This window comes from Epinephelus moara, chromosome 20 (genome assembly GCF_006386435.1).
Source record: "Epinephelus moara isolate mb chromosome 20, YSFRI_EMoa_1.0, whole genome shotgun sequence".
Lineage (NCBI taxonomy): Eukaryota > Metazoa > Chordata > Actinopteri > Perciformes > Serranidae > Epinephelus > Epinephelus moara.
In genome coordinates, this window is record NC_065525.1 from 38,827,821 (window position 1) to 38,842,752 (window position 14,932).

The 14,932-nt window shown below is 39.1% G+C and overlaps 2 protein-coding genes across 4 annotated transcripts in view; one reads left to right on the forward strand and one right to left on the reverse strand.

Annotated features, from left to right (window-relative positions):
* The window catches only part of si:ch211-59o9.10 (uncharacterized protein LOC561841 homolog), a 10,449-nt gene extending 1,992 nt beyond the window's left edge, over window positions 1-8,457 (forward strand). Inside the window, exons 3-11 of the mRNA XM_050073838.1 lie at window positions 1,500-1,557; window positions 1,668-2,112; window positions 4,319-4,410; window positions 4,504-4,608; window positions 4,795-4,864; window positions 5,230-5,321; window positions 6,391-6,509; window positions 6,968-7,067; window positions 8,122-8,457. Coding sequence (XP_049929795.1) covers window positions 1,500-1,557; window positions 1,668-2,112; window positions 4,319-4,410; window positions 4,504-4,608; window positions 4,795-4,864; window positions 5,230-5,321; window positions 6,391-6,509; window positions 6,968-7,067; window positions 8,122-8,193 — 1,153 coding nt within the window. The 3' untranslated portion in view covers window positions 8,194-8,457. The remainder of the gene's footprint in view (window positions 1-1,499; window positions 1,558-1,667; window positions 2,113-4,318; window positions 4,411-4,503; window positions 4,609-4,794; window positions 4,865-5,229; window positions 5,322-6,390; window positions 6,510-6,967; window positions 7,068-8,121) is intronic.
* Window positions 7,245-13,738, reverse strand: lyrm5b (LYR motif containing 5b). Of its 3 annotated transcripts, XM_050073876.1 has the most exons (4): window positions 13,440-13,738; window positions 11,752-11,815; window positions 10,843-10,909; window positions 7,245-8,794 (listed from the first exon to the last, which is right to left on the reverse strand). In XM_050073876.1, the coding sequence occupies exons 3-4, from the start codon at window positions 10,885-10,887 to the stop codon at window positions 8,588-8,590; spliced, it is 252 nt and encodes an 83-aa protein (XP_049929833.1). In that variant the 5' UTR covers window positions 10,888-10,909; window positions 11,752-11,815; window positions 13,440-13,738; the 3' UTR covers window positions 7,245-8,587. The 3 variants fall into 3 exon arrangements, with proteins under 3 accessions (XP_049929833.1, XP_049929831.1, XP_049929834.1); XM_050073874.1 differs by lacking the exon at window positions 11,752-11,815 and having other exon boundaries at window positions 13,440-13,733; XM_050073877.1 differs by lacking the exons at window positions 11,752-11,815; window positions 13,440-13,738 and adding an exon at window positions 11,650-11,717.
* Window positions 13,739-14,932: the final 1,194 nt, after the last annotated feature.

Consider the following 14,932-nt stretch of genomic DNA (forward strand, 5'->3'; position numbering starts at 1 on the left):
CTTTTAATGTGCAAACTTATACGGGACGCATTTGCCCCCATATCTACCTCGCGGCTGCCGGCTGCATCCGCCTCCCTCAATACTGAACCAATTTTAAAACGAGTTGTACCTATGAATCATACGCACACATACACATGGGGAAATAGGGCCCAGGTTGAAAAATACTGATGTTATCCTTTAACTGAACAGATAACCGTAACAGAGAAAAGAAGAACTTTCAGTTACACAGTTGCAGACTCCACATTTGTCATTTGGAAGTCCTTTTCAGACTTGGAATACATCATATTCATCTGTCTGTTAAAGTGATGCTTTTTGTCATTCAGACTTTTATGTCAGTGTTGCTTAGAGCTCTTTTCAGACATGACAGGAACATTTTTGAAAAATCTTATGATAAGAAAGAAGACTGTTTTCTCTCAGCTGATGGATTTCAAATCTAATTTTGCAGATAAAGACTTCATTACTGACCATCTTAAGCACGAGGGTCGAGAAAATCTAAACTATAAGGAGAGACTGTTGCTCAGATTAGTTCTGTGGTTGTTTTTTAAAAAACGTTTGTTCCAGCCGCTCTTTGAAGATCTGAGGAGAACCTCCCCAGCAAGTGAAACTCTTGTTTCATGGTTATTTTTAAACTGATTTTGTGCCTAAGAGATGAAGCATGAGTTAACAGATCGCAGTGATTTTCAAAGGCAGTAATGTTACAAAAGACGTTTAAAAGGCCTTTCTCTGCATGTTTCACCTCATGCTGCGGTCTTTATGATAATCTGATGTTCAGTTCAGACTCTCGACGTGTTTAAAATCTTGCAGATCGTTTCAGAGTGGCATTGTGACTTTTATGTAAAATTTTGATAGCATAAGAGCTACATGTTATGTAAATGATCATCAGATTAATGTGAAGAGGTGCAGGTCTGAAATGAGCTTAAGTGCCTGGAAAACGCATGAAAAAATGAGTGATCAAGTTAAATGTCCTGGAAAATCTTGTGTTTTCCTGGAAAATTATTTTATTTTCCTTGAGCTGAGAATGAACTCCTGCATTATCTATCAGTGTTCCCTTAATCTGATAACACTGCCATCTAAAACTTATGTTCATTATCATAATGTTCAAATGGTAGTCTGTGTGGACAAGAGTATTTTGACCAGGCTGCTCTCTGATATGTTGTGGAACCAGTACGAACACACCTTTAAGTCACATGACACGGTAGCACCTGCAGGTTGGATGACATAACAACGTAAGTGGCAGAAGCTCAAAGTAATGTGAGTGAAGCAAAGTGTTGAGTGTGGACTCGTTTGGGTGAGCGGTTCTCCAGAGCAACACTGGAGTACGAATGATCGGCTCATTTTCAACAGCACGCAATCTGTCTGTCATACCAGCTTGATCATCACTGAAAATGTCCTGGAAAATAATTTCCAGTAAAGAGAGACTTGACTGTTAACAGTCTTAGGATTTTTTTGCTCAACAAACTGTTGATTTAATGTTAAAATCTGGTTTGTTTGTTTATCAGCCCACAACTTGGCAAACGGAGGAGACGCACTCGCTTCACAGAGGAGCATTTCAGTCCGGTAAGTCACCGTGCTGACACCTTCAGTACTGACAGGTTTTAGTTTTTCTATTCTCACCATGGCCAGCTCTGTATATCCAGATGTTGACTGCTATGTGTTTGTGTCCTCAGGTGGCCGTTGGCGGCGGATCTCCAGGACGACCAGAACTTTCACATAAATCCAAACGCAGACGTCTGGCTGCAGCGGTGGGAGAGCAGAGCGTCGGCTTTGTTCCAGCTTCATCTCTCAGGACTTTCCCTTTAGACAGCTGGCTTGAGGCTCCGCTGTCCACCGCATCCTGCTCCTCCTCCTCGTCCTCATCTTCATCATCATCCACGACCTCCTACCTTACACCTGTGTCAGAGGAGGAGGTGGAACAGGTTGGTTTGACTGTGGCGGGCTCCACAGTTGATTCCTGTCCTGCTCGTCTCAGCTGGAGGACGACACAAAGTCTGACACCAGCAACAGCTTCACCTTCACCAGCAGCAGCAGCAGCATCCACCTCCGACTCTCTGTCCTTCCTGACCGCAGAGGAGAGGAGATGGCTGAACAGCGAGCAAGGAAACACCTCAACAGGTGAGGAGACAGTGTAGCTATGTGAACACAAAGAGGCTGCAGAACTTGCCTGAGAATCTATATGTTTTTAAGCTTTCTTCCATATCACAGTATTCCAGTGATAGCTGTCTGTAAATCTGTGGGTACGCTGAAAACAGGACCTGCTCACACATCATTTGGCACACTCTTAATGGAGACACTGACTACCTTTACGGACAAAGTAGTCCGGTTTTTGCCTTTATTTGAAAAGGACAATATTCCTTCAAAGCTGTTGACATGTCTAATGAAATGAATATTCCACTAATATTCCCATTTACATGCAGTTTTGCATGCTCAAATTAAAATGCCCTGACATGTCGTTTATTACATCAAAATAAGGAAAAGTAAACCAGCTGGAGCCGCTTGACATTTTTGCTTTAATCGCTAGGACAGTTTTAGCGTAAAAGGGGGAGAAAGGGGGGGGTGACATGCAGCAAAGGGCCATAGGTTGGAATCGAATCTGCAGCCACTGCAGCAAGGACAAAGCCTTTGCATATGGGATGCCTACCCTACCAGGTGAGCTAATGGGCGCCCTTTCATTTTGCTTCTTTGCATCAAAGTAGGATATTTTCAGAGTTTCATTAGTGGTGGACTTGTTGGACTGTGTGAACACAGCCTTGCTCTTTGATTCCTTTAACCACCTTCTGAAAAGGTTGGCGCTGTTTTGCGCAATAAAAAAACCTGTTTATCTAAGTGATGTTTAAAAGTAGGTGTGTTTCTCTGTCAGACCAGAAATTTGGGCTTTTCTTTTGAGCATGCATGTCTACACCAGCCTTGCAAACTGTTGGCGAGTTGGTTTGTGTACATATACAGCATATACATATACATACATATCCATGACAACACACTAGGGCTGCCACGATTAGTCGACTAATCGATGACTAATCGACTATTAAAATAATCGGTGACTATTTTAGTAGTCGACTAATCGGTTTGAGTCATTTTTCATAGAAAAGCACTATAAAAGTACCCCAAAATACTCTTACTGCAGCTTCTTACATTCAAATATTGGCAGCTTCCAAACTCTCCCGTGACAGTGAACTAAAACCCTCTGGCGTGAGTACGAAACAAGACATTAGATGACGTAATTTTGGGGTTTGGGCGAGACAGACCGACATTTTTCAACATTTTAACACATTTTTTGATTAAATGATTAGTCGACTAATCGAAGAAATAATCGACAGATTAGTCGACAGTGAAAATAATCGTTAGTGGCAGCCCTACAACACACAGAGCCGACCGTAAACAGACAAGAGGCGATGTGTTGCAAACTGTAGTACAAATCCCGGCTTAAAGGCATTTTCTAAATGTCCAAAGAATGCTCCTTAAACCTCGAATAATACTGACATATCCCAAGTATTAATATGTAACATGCCATATTCAGAAAAGGGCTACTTTGGAAAATCCAACCGTATCAAATTCAGAATATTGCCATATTTTGAATAATAGGAATATTAGTGTGCATGTAAACATACCAAATTTGACTACATGGAAACAAATATAGGATAAAAAGAGATAAGATAAGATACACCTTTATTGATCACATAATTGAGAAATTCCAGTGGTACAGCAGTCAAGGAAAAAAAGTCGGATTAAAGATTTCAAAATTAGACTTAAAAAACTTAAATAACTAGGCATGCAAATAAGTACAAAAGTCCAAGAGTCGGCGATAAATAACAATAACAATAATAATAATAATGAAAATAATAGGAAGTGGATAATAATGAGCAGCAGTGAATGAGAATGAGCAGTGGATAAAGGGAGCACATCTAGTGCAAGTGATTGTATGTGCAAAACAGCAGACAGCTGTAGTGTCCATAAAAGATTGAATCTCAAAGCAAACTCACTGAATCGACAGCAACATTTTACTTCCTGTTTAGCAAACACTGTCACTACAAGAGCTAGAAAGGCTGAGTTCATTTGATTAAGTATATCATTAGGAATAATTGGTACATTCTGCTGGGACATAGTGAAAAAATGTAATTCTAGGGATATTTAAACGGCCTTAACTTTAATTTGAACCCTGCAGAAACTCTGTATCTTTGTAGTTAAATAATTGACCTTAAAAAAGATGATTTAGTCTGAAACTTTATTTATTTAATCAGAACTCTGGTCCTGATGTGAAGTGTTAAGACAGCCTCAGCAGTTTCAGCTTATTGGTCCTGATTAGTAATTTCTTCTTCTGCAGCATCGGAGGAGATTGTCATCAGTGACGACGAGGAGGCCGTGGTTCGCTTGGCTCAGGAGGAGGAAGACGAGGCCTTGGCGCGAAGCCTGCAGGTTAGCATCTCTCACCTGCCGGGTCAGAAAGAGACGACTCACCTGTGCAGTGTGTGTTTATTAAAATATTCATAATGCTCTCTGCTCACTCAGGCCCAGTTTGACCAAGAGGAGTCTGTCAGCAGGCACCAGCACCACCATCATCAGCTTCACCATCACCAGCTTTACCATCATCTTCATCAGCAGAGCCAGCACAGGGTAAGACAGAGATTAAACGTATTTTTGTCAACAAATCCAGACAATTCATCCTGATAACAAATATTATGTGTCTATCTAAAGTCTGACGCATCTGTCAGGTCATGAGAAGGTCGTACAGGTGGACAGGAAGTGCTGTAGGAACTGAAGTTAATGTGTGATCACAGAGTTTTGACTTGTTCTCTGCAGTATTACATGGAGCACAGCTGGATGCCTCATTTACTGGCTGCTGTCTCTCCGCTGGTCGGCTTTGAAGATGGTAAGATCATGAACGCACTCGAGCTGCAACGCTTAGTCACAGACATTTAATTGACAAAATCATTCATTAGAAAATAATTGGCGGAATAATCGAGAATGATAAGTTGCAGCCCTGAAAGACACGTCTCTGAGCAATTAGCTATGAGTTGTTTTATAATAACACGATGAACCCCTTCACCAACACTGAAAATCACTATATGTAGAGAGACACTAACATATCAAGGCTAAAACGTGCAGAGTATAAATACAGAGGAGAAACAGACTGAACAGCAACATTCATGTGTACTTACCTCTGATCAGGAGCAGTTTGAGTTGAGGGTCTCAGTTGTGTTTACTTAAACTGATGCAGCTGGTGTGTTTCCACAGATTTGATTGGTCAAACCAGAAGACATGGGCGGACCAGAAGGAGGAACGCCCAGCCTGAGCTTTCAGAAGACCTTCAGGGAAACGACTACGAGGTGAGGAGGAGAATAAAAATGTTTTTATTTAAACACATTAACAATGTGTTGGTCACAATGTAAGCTCATTCTCCACCTCAGTGTACAGAGACACAGTAAATATATAAAGGTAACATTTTGTTGAAATTAAACCAACAACAAGAGGAAAAAAAATGAAATGCCTTAAAAATAAAACCAATGTTTCAAACAAACCTTTAGTTGGATATTAATAATTCAAATCAAAAGAGTTAAAAACAAAACTTTAAAGTAGAGCTGTAAGAAAATATATCCCACTGAGCTCTGTTTGATGAAGTCAGAGCTTTAAAAGAAGCCTTTGAACGCTTTTTATTTCTAAATTTCATCTCACATTTTGGGAAGAATGTTCAACGACATCATCTTAGCTTCTTCCTTCTTTCAGTTGGACTCTTATAGGACCTCCAAGTGAACTGTCAGTAACAAAGTGGAGGATGAGGTAGTTAATTTAGTGAGAATTCTTTGATCTTAAAAACAGAAATGACTCTGACATATACCACAAAACCAGTTTATTGAATTTGTCTTTTTATATCAACTTGCATAATGTAGTGTTGGGTATTTATGTATTGTATTTTTGTACATAGATGATTGTCTGTTTTTGTGTGGTACGCTATGGACCTTTCTCTGTGTCCCTGATAAAGTCATCATCATTATTATTATTTTTATTATTATTATTTATTTATTTACTGCTCTAGGTTCCTCTGCATATTGTCCCCCGGGATCCACTAAAGTGTTTGAGTCTCTCAATTGTAGCAACAAAAGATAACATAATGAAACTTCCCAGACTTTTTCAATCCCTCATCATAATATTCTAAACCTCTGTGGTGGCATCTGATGAGCCTTCATAAAATCATCTCTCAAACTGTATGTGTTTTACCAGTTATTTAAGAATGAATGCCATAATAAAAATAATCATAAGTTAATAGTGTAAAACGAGCTTTTACATTAATGCATGAGTCAGAATCATCAGAGATCATAGTGTAACAGTGCTCTGTATTTCTTTACAGACTGTTATGTTTTTGTGTCTGCTCATTTTGTCCATCTGCTCGTCTTTCAGGCTCTTTTAGCGTTCGAGGAGCGTCAAGGCTCTGTTGTGTCCAAAAAGTTGAGTCGGAGGGAAATCCAGAGGTTTCCCACCAAAACCTTCCAGTCTGCTAACAGCGCCGGCAACACTCAGTAAGTCATCAATAAGATCCTCAGCCAGTCTGATCTGGACTCATGACGTTTGTATTCATTACCTGGAATGTTAGTGATGCCACATATGGGCCAGAAGAGTCCTCCAAGTGGCCCAGCACACATAAATCTGATATATGATAAAGTATGTAAATTACATATATAGAGTGAATCATCGTACTTCCTTCTCTTCTCTGTTGAGAGTTGCACATGTCAGGGTATGACCACTTGTCATGATTCTGTGCATTGATAGCTCTTTTTTACTCCGTTCCCACACTTAGTGTTTTTAACTACATTCATTTGTATCTGTATAAAAGTTGTTACCAAAAGCTTAAAAAGGTTTGAAAAAGGCAGCTGACAATGTTTGGCCCCACTGAATTAGTAATTGAATCGTGTTAACGTAAGGATTAAAATGTCGACATCTCATGGTTTGTTCCTCTCCTCTGCTGATTGATTGACAGGTGTCAGATCTGTTTCTGTGACTACACTGATGGAGAGAAGCTGAGGATGCTGCCCTGTTTCCATGACTACCACGTCCAGTGTATTGACAGATGGTTGAAGGTAACTGCTCACATATCATGTTCTGCTTTACACGGAACTGTTCAACATTTTGTAAAATCTCCCTCTCTTCCCACCTCCCAGCTCCTCTAAAGCTCACTGACAAACATGTCACCTGATTAATCTGTATTAAAACTGTGGGAAACACTTTTGTGTGGAAAAAAAGAAGGCTCGAGCAGGTTTTCAGTGTCAACACAACTGTTTTATTATCTCTGAGTCTGAACACAATGTAGCAACATTCGAAAAAGGCACGCATGTGGAAGAAGTGTGGGAAAAGTGTCACTGTTTAACCGCTATGAGAGGAGGAGCTGACGTTCGAGTGGAGCAGCTGTAGCAACATTTAGTTGGTCATTACCTTTAGTGGATAAAATGACAGAATATTTACAGCATTCGTTTTTCATTTATATTTTCTTAGTTGAATAAAAATCAGCTGAGCCTGCCTGTGCTGCACTAATGTTATTACATTATTAATGTTATTATAACAGTATGTTTCCCCACGATAACGAACATGCAGCTCTGTAGGGAAGCGGTGTCAGTCGCGTGTTGTCAGATAAACAGCATTCCTGGAATTTAAGCCCTTGTTGCGTAGAAAGATATTTCAGCATACTGCTGGTGTTTCCACCCGTAATCATTTTACCGACATAAAGCAGGACTGTTGTCATCTTTCTTTGTGAAACGAAGCCACACTTTGGACCGTTCATCCACTCCACCATGACTCCTTCTTGGTGTAAGTTCCCAACAGAGTAGACGCTGGGGTTTGACTTAATTATTTGCAGAAAAATATGACAGCATCGCTAAAAAGAACTGAAAAGCTCGAAGGTAAACGATTCTAATGGATTCTCGATTTCCATCCCTAAATCACAGAGGTGTTCACTATTAGTCAAGGATAAATGTCTGAACTTAATCTACAACGATTAGTCAGTCTGTAACTGTTTAGATATGATTAAATCGAATGGTTTTAAATTATTTTTCTTAATGTGCCGATTCTCTGCCTTACTCCGATTCATACTGACAGATTAATGATGATGATAGTAACCGTCTGTCTTCCCCCTGACAGGACAACATCACCTGTCCCATCTGCAGAGCTAACCTGGCTGACGGCAACTCCCTCGCCCCACAGCACCACTGACCTCAGCGCCTCCTCCAGGGCGAGGCGGCGTCTCTACTGTTTTCTACTGTGAGCTGAGGGGTTTGTGCTCTCTTGGTCTTACTGTAGTCTGAAACACAACTTGTCTTTTTTTATACTTTTATTTAAGTGTTTTTCTGTCAGTACTGAATCAACTCTACAGGAACAAAACAATAAAACCTTTAAAGCTGCTGACGTTTTTTGTTTTGTCTTGAGAGGACGGACGTTCCAGTCTGTTTCACAAGACTCAAATAAATTTTAAGGCAATTCCTCTTATGTTTGTCTAATTTTTTATTTTCCAGCAGGACAAATGAATCTTCTACTTGATTTAAGTTTGATTAAGAAGCACAGCTGGTTGCAGCACAATGAGTCTCTGAAGTGTCTCTGCAGGAGCCTTTTATTCCTCGTAGTAGCGTTTCTTCATGGCTCTGTATTTCCTCAGGTAGTAGAGCGCCTCCAGCTCTCTGGCCACGTATTCTCCCCGAGCAATCATCTCCTTGATCTGCTCCGGGTCCTGCACATTTTTGTTTTTAGAGAACGCAGCTCTGAGGCGGTCCCTGAAGTACTCGCCACCTTTAGGATACTCCCGTCCGAGGTAGAGCAGCTGTGGTGTCACAGAGGGGAGAACGTTTAGATAAGATAATTCAGTTTAATTACACATGTAACACTTTCACAGACACTGGTTATAGTGCTGCACGATTTGGGAAAAATGTGCGATTGCGATTATGGTGGACAATATCGCGATTTGCGATTGCAATTGCGATTACAATATAATTACAATAAAATGTAATAAATAAATGGTATCATGAGTCTTTTTGCTTGATTCAGTGTTTCCCCTACATTATATTGGGGGGGCACTGACCTGAGTTGCTGCAGTTGCTGTTATGGACAGATAGTGTGTCAGTGACCATCAACGGACTGAGCACAGTCAATCATGCTGCTCACACAGCAGCGCAGCACGGAACTGTACACACAGCGGAGCGAGCATATGTTGCGTTCAGGCGTTGTCACGTAAATGGCACATTCCAGTGCCATAGCACAACACAGCCGCATGTCAAGTGGGCCGAACCCGAGCAAAATTGCTCAATTTTTCATTTGTTATGGAGTCCATGATTTCCCTGTGACACTTACAAATGTTTGCTTAACTGTGCTTGGATGTTGTTTTATGAGGCTCTGGTGGCTTTCAGTTGTCTCTTTGTCTTTAACGTTACACGGCTCGGCTTTCTCTCGCATGCACTCTTCCTACTTTTCCCTGTGCTGTGCTGTCTCAAGTGCTGATATAGATTGGTCGTGTTGCCGCGGGACGTGGCAACTTTAACTTTTAAACTTTTACACAGCACGTCTTTCAGGTACGCGACGTTGGACAGAAAGACGTGCTGTGTAAAAGTTTAAAAGTTGAAGTCGCCACGTCCCGTCTCGAGTGCTAATATAGACTGGTCGTGTTGCCACGGGACGTGGCGACTTTAACTTTTACACTTTTACACTGTTCAACGTCGCCGTACCTGAATCCAAAGTATTGCCAAGTAACAGACATTTTTTCGCCACCAACTCAGCCTGTTCATGGTCGAGCTCATGCTCTTCTTCAGCGTCTGTGTTGGTCACTGCTGCACGCCAGCTGCACGCACCAGGATAGCTTGTGGGCGTGATGTCAACAAACTCCACACACTACAGGAGAGCCAGTCACGTTCACAGGCACACACGTTAACATTTATTTAGGCTACATTAAATCGCAAATCGCAGCCTTTTATGCAGTTACGATCGCGATTGCGATTAGATTAATCGTGCAGCACTAACTGGTTATATTTTTTTATACAAAGTTTGATTGTGAACTTGTACAGCAACATGTTGTTGACAACCTGACAAAAAATTGAAATAAACTAATAATAATATTGTCATTATTTTCTCAAAGAAACAAGTTTTTTCTTTTCCATTGTGTCAGAAAGTATCATTATCATCACCAAAAAAGGTTCATTTGCAAAAAATTGATTATGTCTACTTTTCATTCATTTTTGTATCTCAACGTTTTTAAATTCTAATAAATCCAGTTTTTTGTTTCTAGGGTGTCACAATATATCAGTATTGATGATAACAGTGATATTTAAATATTAAATATTGATATGTTAATAATACACATATGATAATATCGTATGATATGATAATATTCTTTCCATTCTCTCTTTGTCTCCCCCAATGCCATCTGGTTTCCTTTTCACTATCCATGGAGTGTTATTACTCTTTTTGTACAATTTTGTAAAGTTCTGGTTACAGACTCTTCTTCCACCTCCCGACACTCGTATTTCGAGTGTAATTTATTTGCCAAAATAAGAGACAAAACACACAATAAAAAAAAGTTAAAGATGAATTTGATTGTTGTATTTTAATTTGCTATAAGTATCCAAATAATACTGTCATCATAAATTCTTGGCCACAATAATCGTGTAGTGAAAATCTGATATTGTGACAGCCCTACTGTGCGCTCATATTAATGTCAATCAAACTGGTGGTTTCGTCATTATAGGAATAAATCTTTTTTTTATCAAAGGAACTCTTCATCTGCTGATTAAAAAAAAAAGATCTTTCCCAGACTTGTGTTTGGATTTGACATTAAGAGTTAACTTCTATATTATCATGAGTAATAAAAATACAACTCACATTTTTATAGAGTCGGACCACTTCAGCCCTCAAAGGGTTCGCCATCGTCCCGGAGAGACGGTCAGAGCTGAAAAATACAAAGTTATTTTAATTTTTAGTTAATATATTATTGATCACAAGTTGATGGTTGAAGCTCCCAAAATAATAAGGATCTCTAAATGTTTTTTAAAGTAGTAGTACAGCATCCTCTGTATGTGATCAGACTTGTTAACATGCTGCATAGACAAGACAGTGGTAAATATAAAGTCCAAACTATATTTAATTAAGCAGTACTGATACTGAGTGGATAATAGTGTTAAAGTAAATTTAATCTTTTGGAGAGCATAATCTTTATAAATGCAAGCACTGAAAAAGTCAATATTTCTTGATGAAAAAATAATTTCAATGTAATTCAAAATCATATTCAAATTATAGTTTGTCTCGTAAAATATAATTTGTGAAACAAATACAGCATTCATTTCCAGGTTTTCAATTCAGTCATATTTTAGAAATAGAAGTCGCCCCGCAAGAATAACCAATTAAATTACTAAAATAATTTTCTTTACTCTTCTTTACTGATTTTGTTATTTAGTTTTCTCAGTTAGCAAAAAACAATAGAAAACTTAACTCTGGGATCTGATAACTTTTTGTAACCTGTTCTGTTATAGTTGTTTTGTGGCATTTTGTTGGAGTACATGGACAGTCATTTGATAAAGTGTTTAAATTATTAGGAAAAAGCATTGAAGTCCAAAACATAGCAATTAAAGAAAGGTCCAGTGTGTGGGATTTAGGGGGGTATATTAGCAGATATGGAGTATAATATCTTACGTATGTTTTGAAGCGGTTAGAAGATGGATGGATGGATGGATGGATGGATGTTTTCTATAGTGTATAATCACCTGAAAATAAGAATCATTATGTTTTTATTACCTTATAATGAGCCGTATTTATCTACATAGGGAGCGGGCCCTCATCTATGAAGATCGCCTTGTTTCTACAGGAGCCCAGAACAGATCAAACCATGCATATTATGTTTAATTTTCATCTCAAAAACGACATTACATATACAAACAGACTAACAAACATTCGACCCACATACAAAAAAACAACCCAACACAAAACAAAGTTAAAAAAAAGCCAGACTTGACTGAAATAAATACGTTAAGTGTTCTGTTATTCTAAATGGCCAAGAATAACAGAACATGGTGGTGACTCTCAGTAGGGACTTCAGCTAACAGACAGTAAATTAAGGTGCCTTACTACTGGGCTCCGAATACTCTCAAATTTATCATTCAAACTCAACTGTCATATCAAAATCTCTCAAGGTGAATCCCTGAGACTAGTTCCCTGAGCCACACTGGTCACCTCCCATTCCTTAAGAATTATCCTCATTGCAACTAAAACCACAGTTAGCAGCCCCTCCACAACGAGCAGCAGCGGACAAAACATGATTTGTAACATGAAATGCTTTATTCAGTGTTTTTACCGGTTTTAATAACCTGATCAGTTTGTTGTGGAGAGGAAGAGACCTCTGTTGGTTAGTTTGCTCCCAGAGAACACCTCCTGAATGTCAAGTTGTTAAGTTATCAGAAAACAACAGTGAGCACACATTAGCAGGTGCTGGCGAGCTGCCCATCTCCGACCAAACAGTGTCAGGTTAACTGAGTTATTCAGCATTTTTACCAGTTTAATCACCTGGTTTGTTTTGGAGCGGAAGAGACCTCTGAGGATAATCCGGCTCCTGCTAAAAACCTCCTACACAATAAACATAAAGAAAATTCTAAGGGACCTGTGTGGGCCTATCGTCTGTGAGACAGATGTAAAGCTCTGGGTAGCCCTGCACTAAAATGATCAACTTTTCCATATTTACCACAGACTGATATTTACAGAAGAAGGGAAAGATATCAGTTGACTGTAATTGGTTGTTCCTCGACACAACATGTGCGTGAATGCTGCTGCATTCCAAAAGTTGAACTTGGTTTATCTTGGGTCGCAGCAATTTCGCCCTGAAACGCTCGGAAGGCGTGTATGCTGCAGCGGCGTCACTCTAATGTTGCGTGTCACCACTGAAAACAATGTCTTTGAGGGCGCAAAAAACGCAGCATGTGTACAGCCCCTAACTAGGACAAGTTTCAGCTAGTTGCACGCTGCAATCGTCACCACTAGATGTCACTAAATCTCCCTAAATCTAACACACTGGACCTTTAACTAATTTGAGTTATTGAATTTTCTTTTCTCATATATGGAAGTTGATCTGTATGGGTTGTTAGGGTTTCTTGATGCATTTAAGACGTGAGAAAATTAAAGAGAAGCCGTATAAAGACATTAAAATTAAAAGAATAGAAACATAAGGTAATTTAAAAGGACAAAAACTGGACAAGGGAGAGATGGTTAATGGTTAGCATTAGCTTCTTTAGCAGCTATTAGCTTTAAATACTGATTTTAAACGCTAACAAGCATCTAAAACTAGCAAGAAACTAGCTAACAACTTTAACGTTGTCGACGATTAAACGGTCATAAAATACATATCAAACAGACACAGAGGCTTTAGCTTTAGCTCGTAACTGTTAGCAGCGCTGTTAATGTAATTTATATATGTAGTAAAGGTGTTTTCTTACCTGTCTGGTGACCTCTGCTCTCAACAGCTGCCTGAACTTTCTCTGGAGCAAAGTGCACTTCGGTTTAAACCCGCTGACTTCACGTTACCGAACAACACCGACGGTACTCCGGTAACTCTCAACCGTTTCCGTTAGTTTGTGTCTGTGGTTTGCTCCGACGGTCAGCTGCAGCTCTGTGACGGTTAACCTTGGTGGTTTTATAATTAAACGTTAGTGACGAGCTCGACGTGCAACAAACAACAGGGTAAACAACCAAAGAGTAACACACGCAGAGATAGTAATCCTCCAAGACAGAGGAGTCCGCTGGGACTTCCGCACATGCGCACACCTGCTTACAGAGCCCCTGGTAGATTGAGTTTCTCACTGAATTTGATGTTTCATTGATATTTAGCGTTTAAAAGATTATATTATAAAACTCGGAGAGGAAAATAACCGTTTTGAGTTACAAAAAAATAAAAATAAAAACGTTTTAGATACTTTATAGCAATAACAGTAAAATATATACATAATAATTGTAATTGTGGCATTTAAAACAGCCCTCCTGAGACCCCGTGACCTCACCTGTGAACATCACATTTTGGGTTTACTTGACCTTGTACTTTATTCTACTTAACCTAGACTTGTCCTTGTTCATGGAAACTTTTTTGTGCCATTGACTTGTAGTAAGAGCACAATACACTAATCCATGTAAAAACAAGATGTCAGCCATCTCTGCCAAGTCAGTCTGCAGCTGATCCCGACACAAAGGTGGACAAGGTCCAAAACCTGACCCACATTTTATGGTTGAAACTTGTTTACAGATGATTTATAATATTTGTAGTTTGATATAGGAGCAAATTTGACCAATTTTGGCAACAGTAACAAGACTGTTACTCAGGAAGTACTCATTTGAAGCCATTGGGACTTTATTGTTGTCTCGTTTGAAGCCATTGGGACTTAATTATCATCTTGTTTGAGGACATTAGGTCTTAATTATCATTTATTTGCTGACCATTGGGACATTATTGTCATCTTGTTTGAGATCATTGGCACTTTATTGTTGTCCCGTTTGAGGACATTGGGACTTTATTATCAGTGACAATGTTTAGGTTTTTACACTTATCAGGTCCTACTGATCCCAAATACCTAGGAGAGATTTAAAATGCACACCAAACAAAAGTTCAGGTCTCAGGAGGATACAGACTTCTACTGACTCACTAATGATGTGAACCAAAGCTTTACAGTTAAATCGACATTTTAAGTGTAACTTATGAGATAAGTGACTTCATTTTATTTTGGTGTCCCTGTTATTAACAAGTTTAAAAGTTTGGAATAATACTGTAACATGTTAAAAACCTTACCATATTTTATGTATTGTATTCAATAAGGATATTTTACCTTACACACACACACACACACACACACATTTAAAAAATAATTTTGTTTAAATTATTTAAAAAAATATATTTAATCTACTGTTCTAAATTACATGAGGATGGGATTGTAAGGATTGT

Coding starts and splice junctions, on each gene's coding strand:
- lyrm5b (XM_050073876.1), bottom strand. CDS start 10,887: ATGGCGAACCCTTTGAGGGCTGAAGTGGTCCGACTCTATAAAAAT. Junction 8,795..10,842: donor TGGTCCGACTCTATAAAAAT/GTGAGTTGTATT, acceptor GTGACACCACAG/CTGCTCTACCTCGGACGGGA.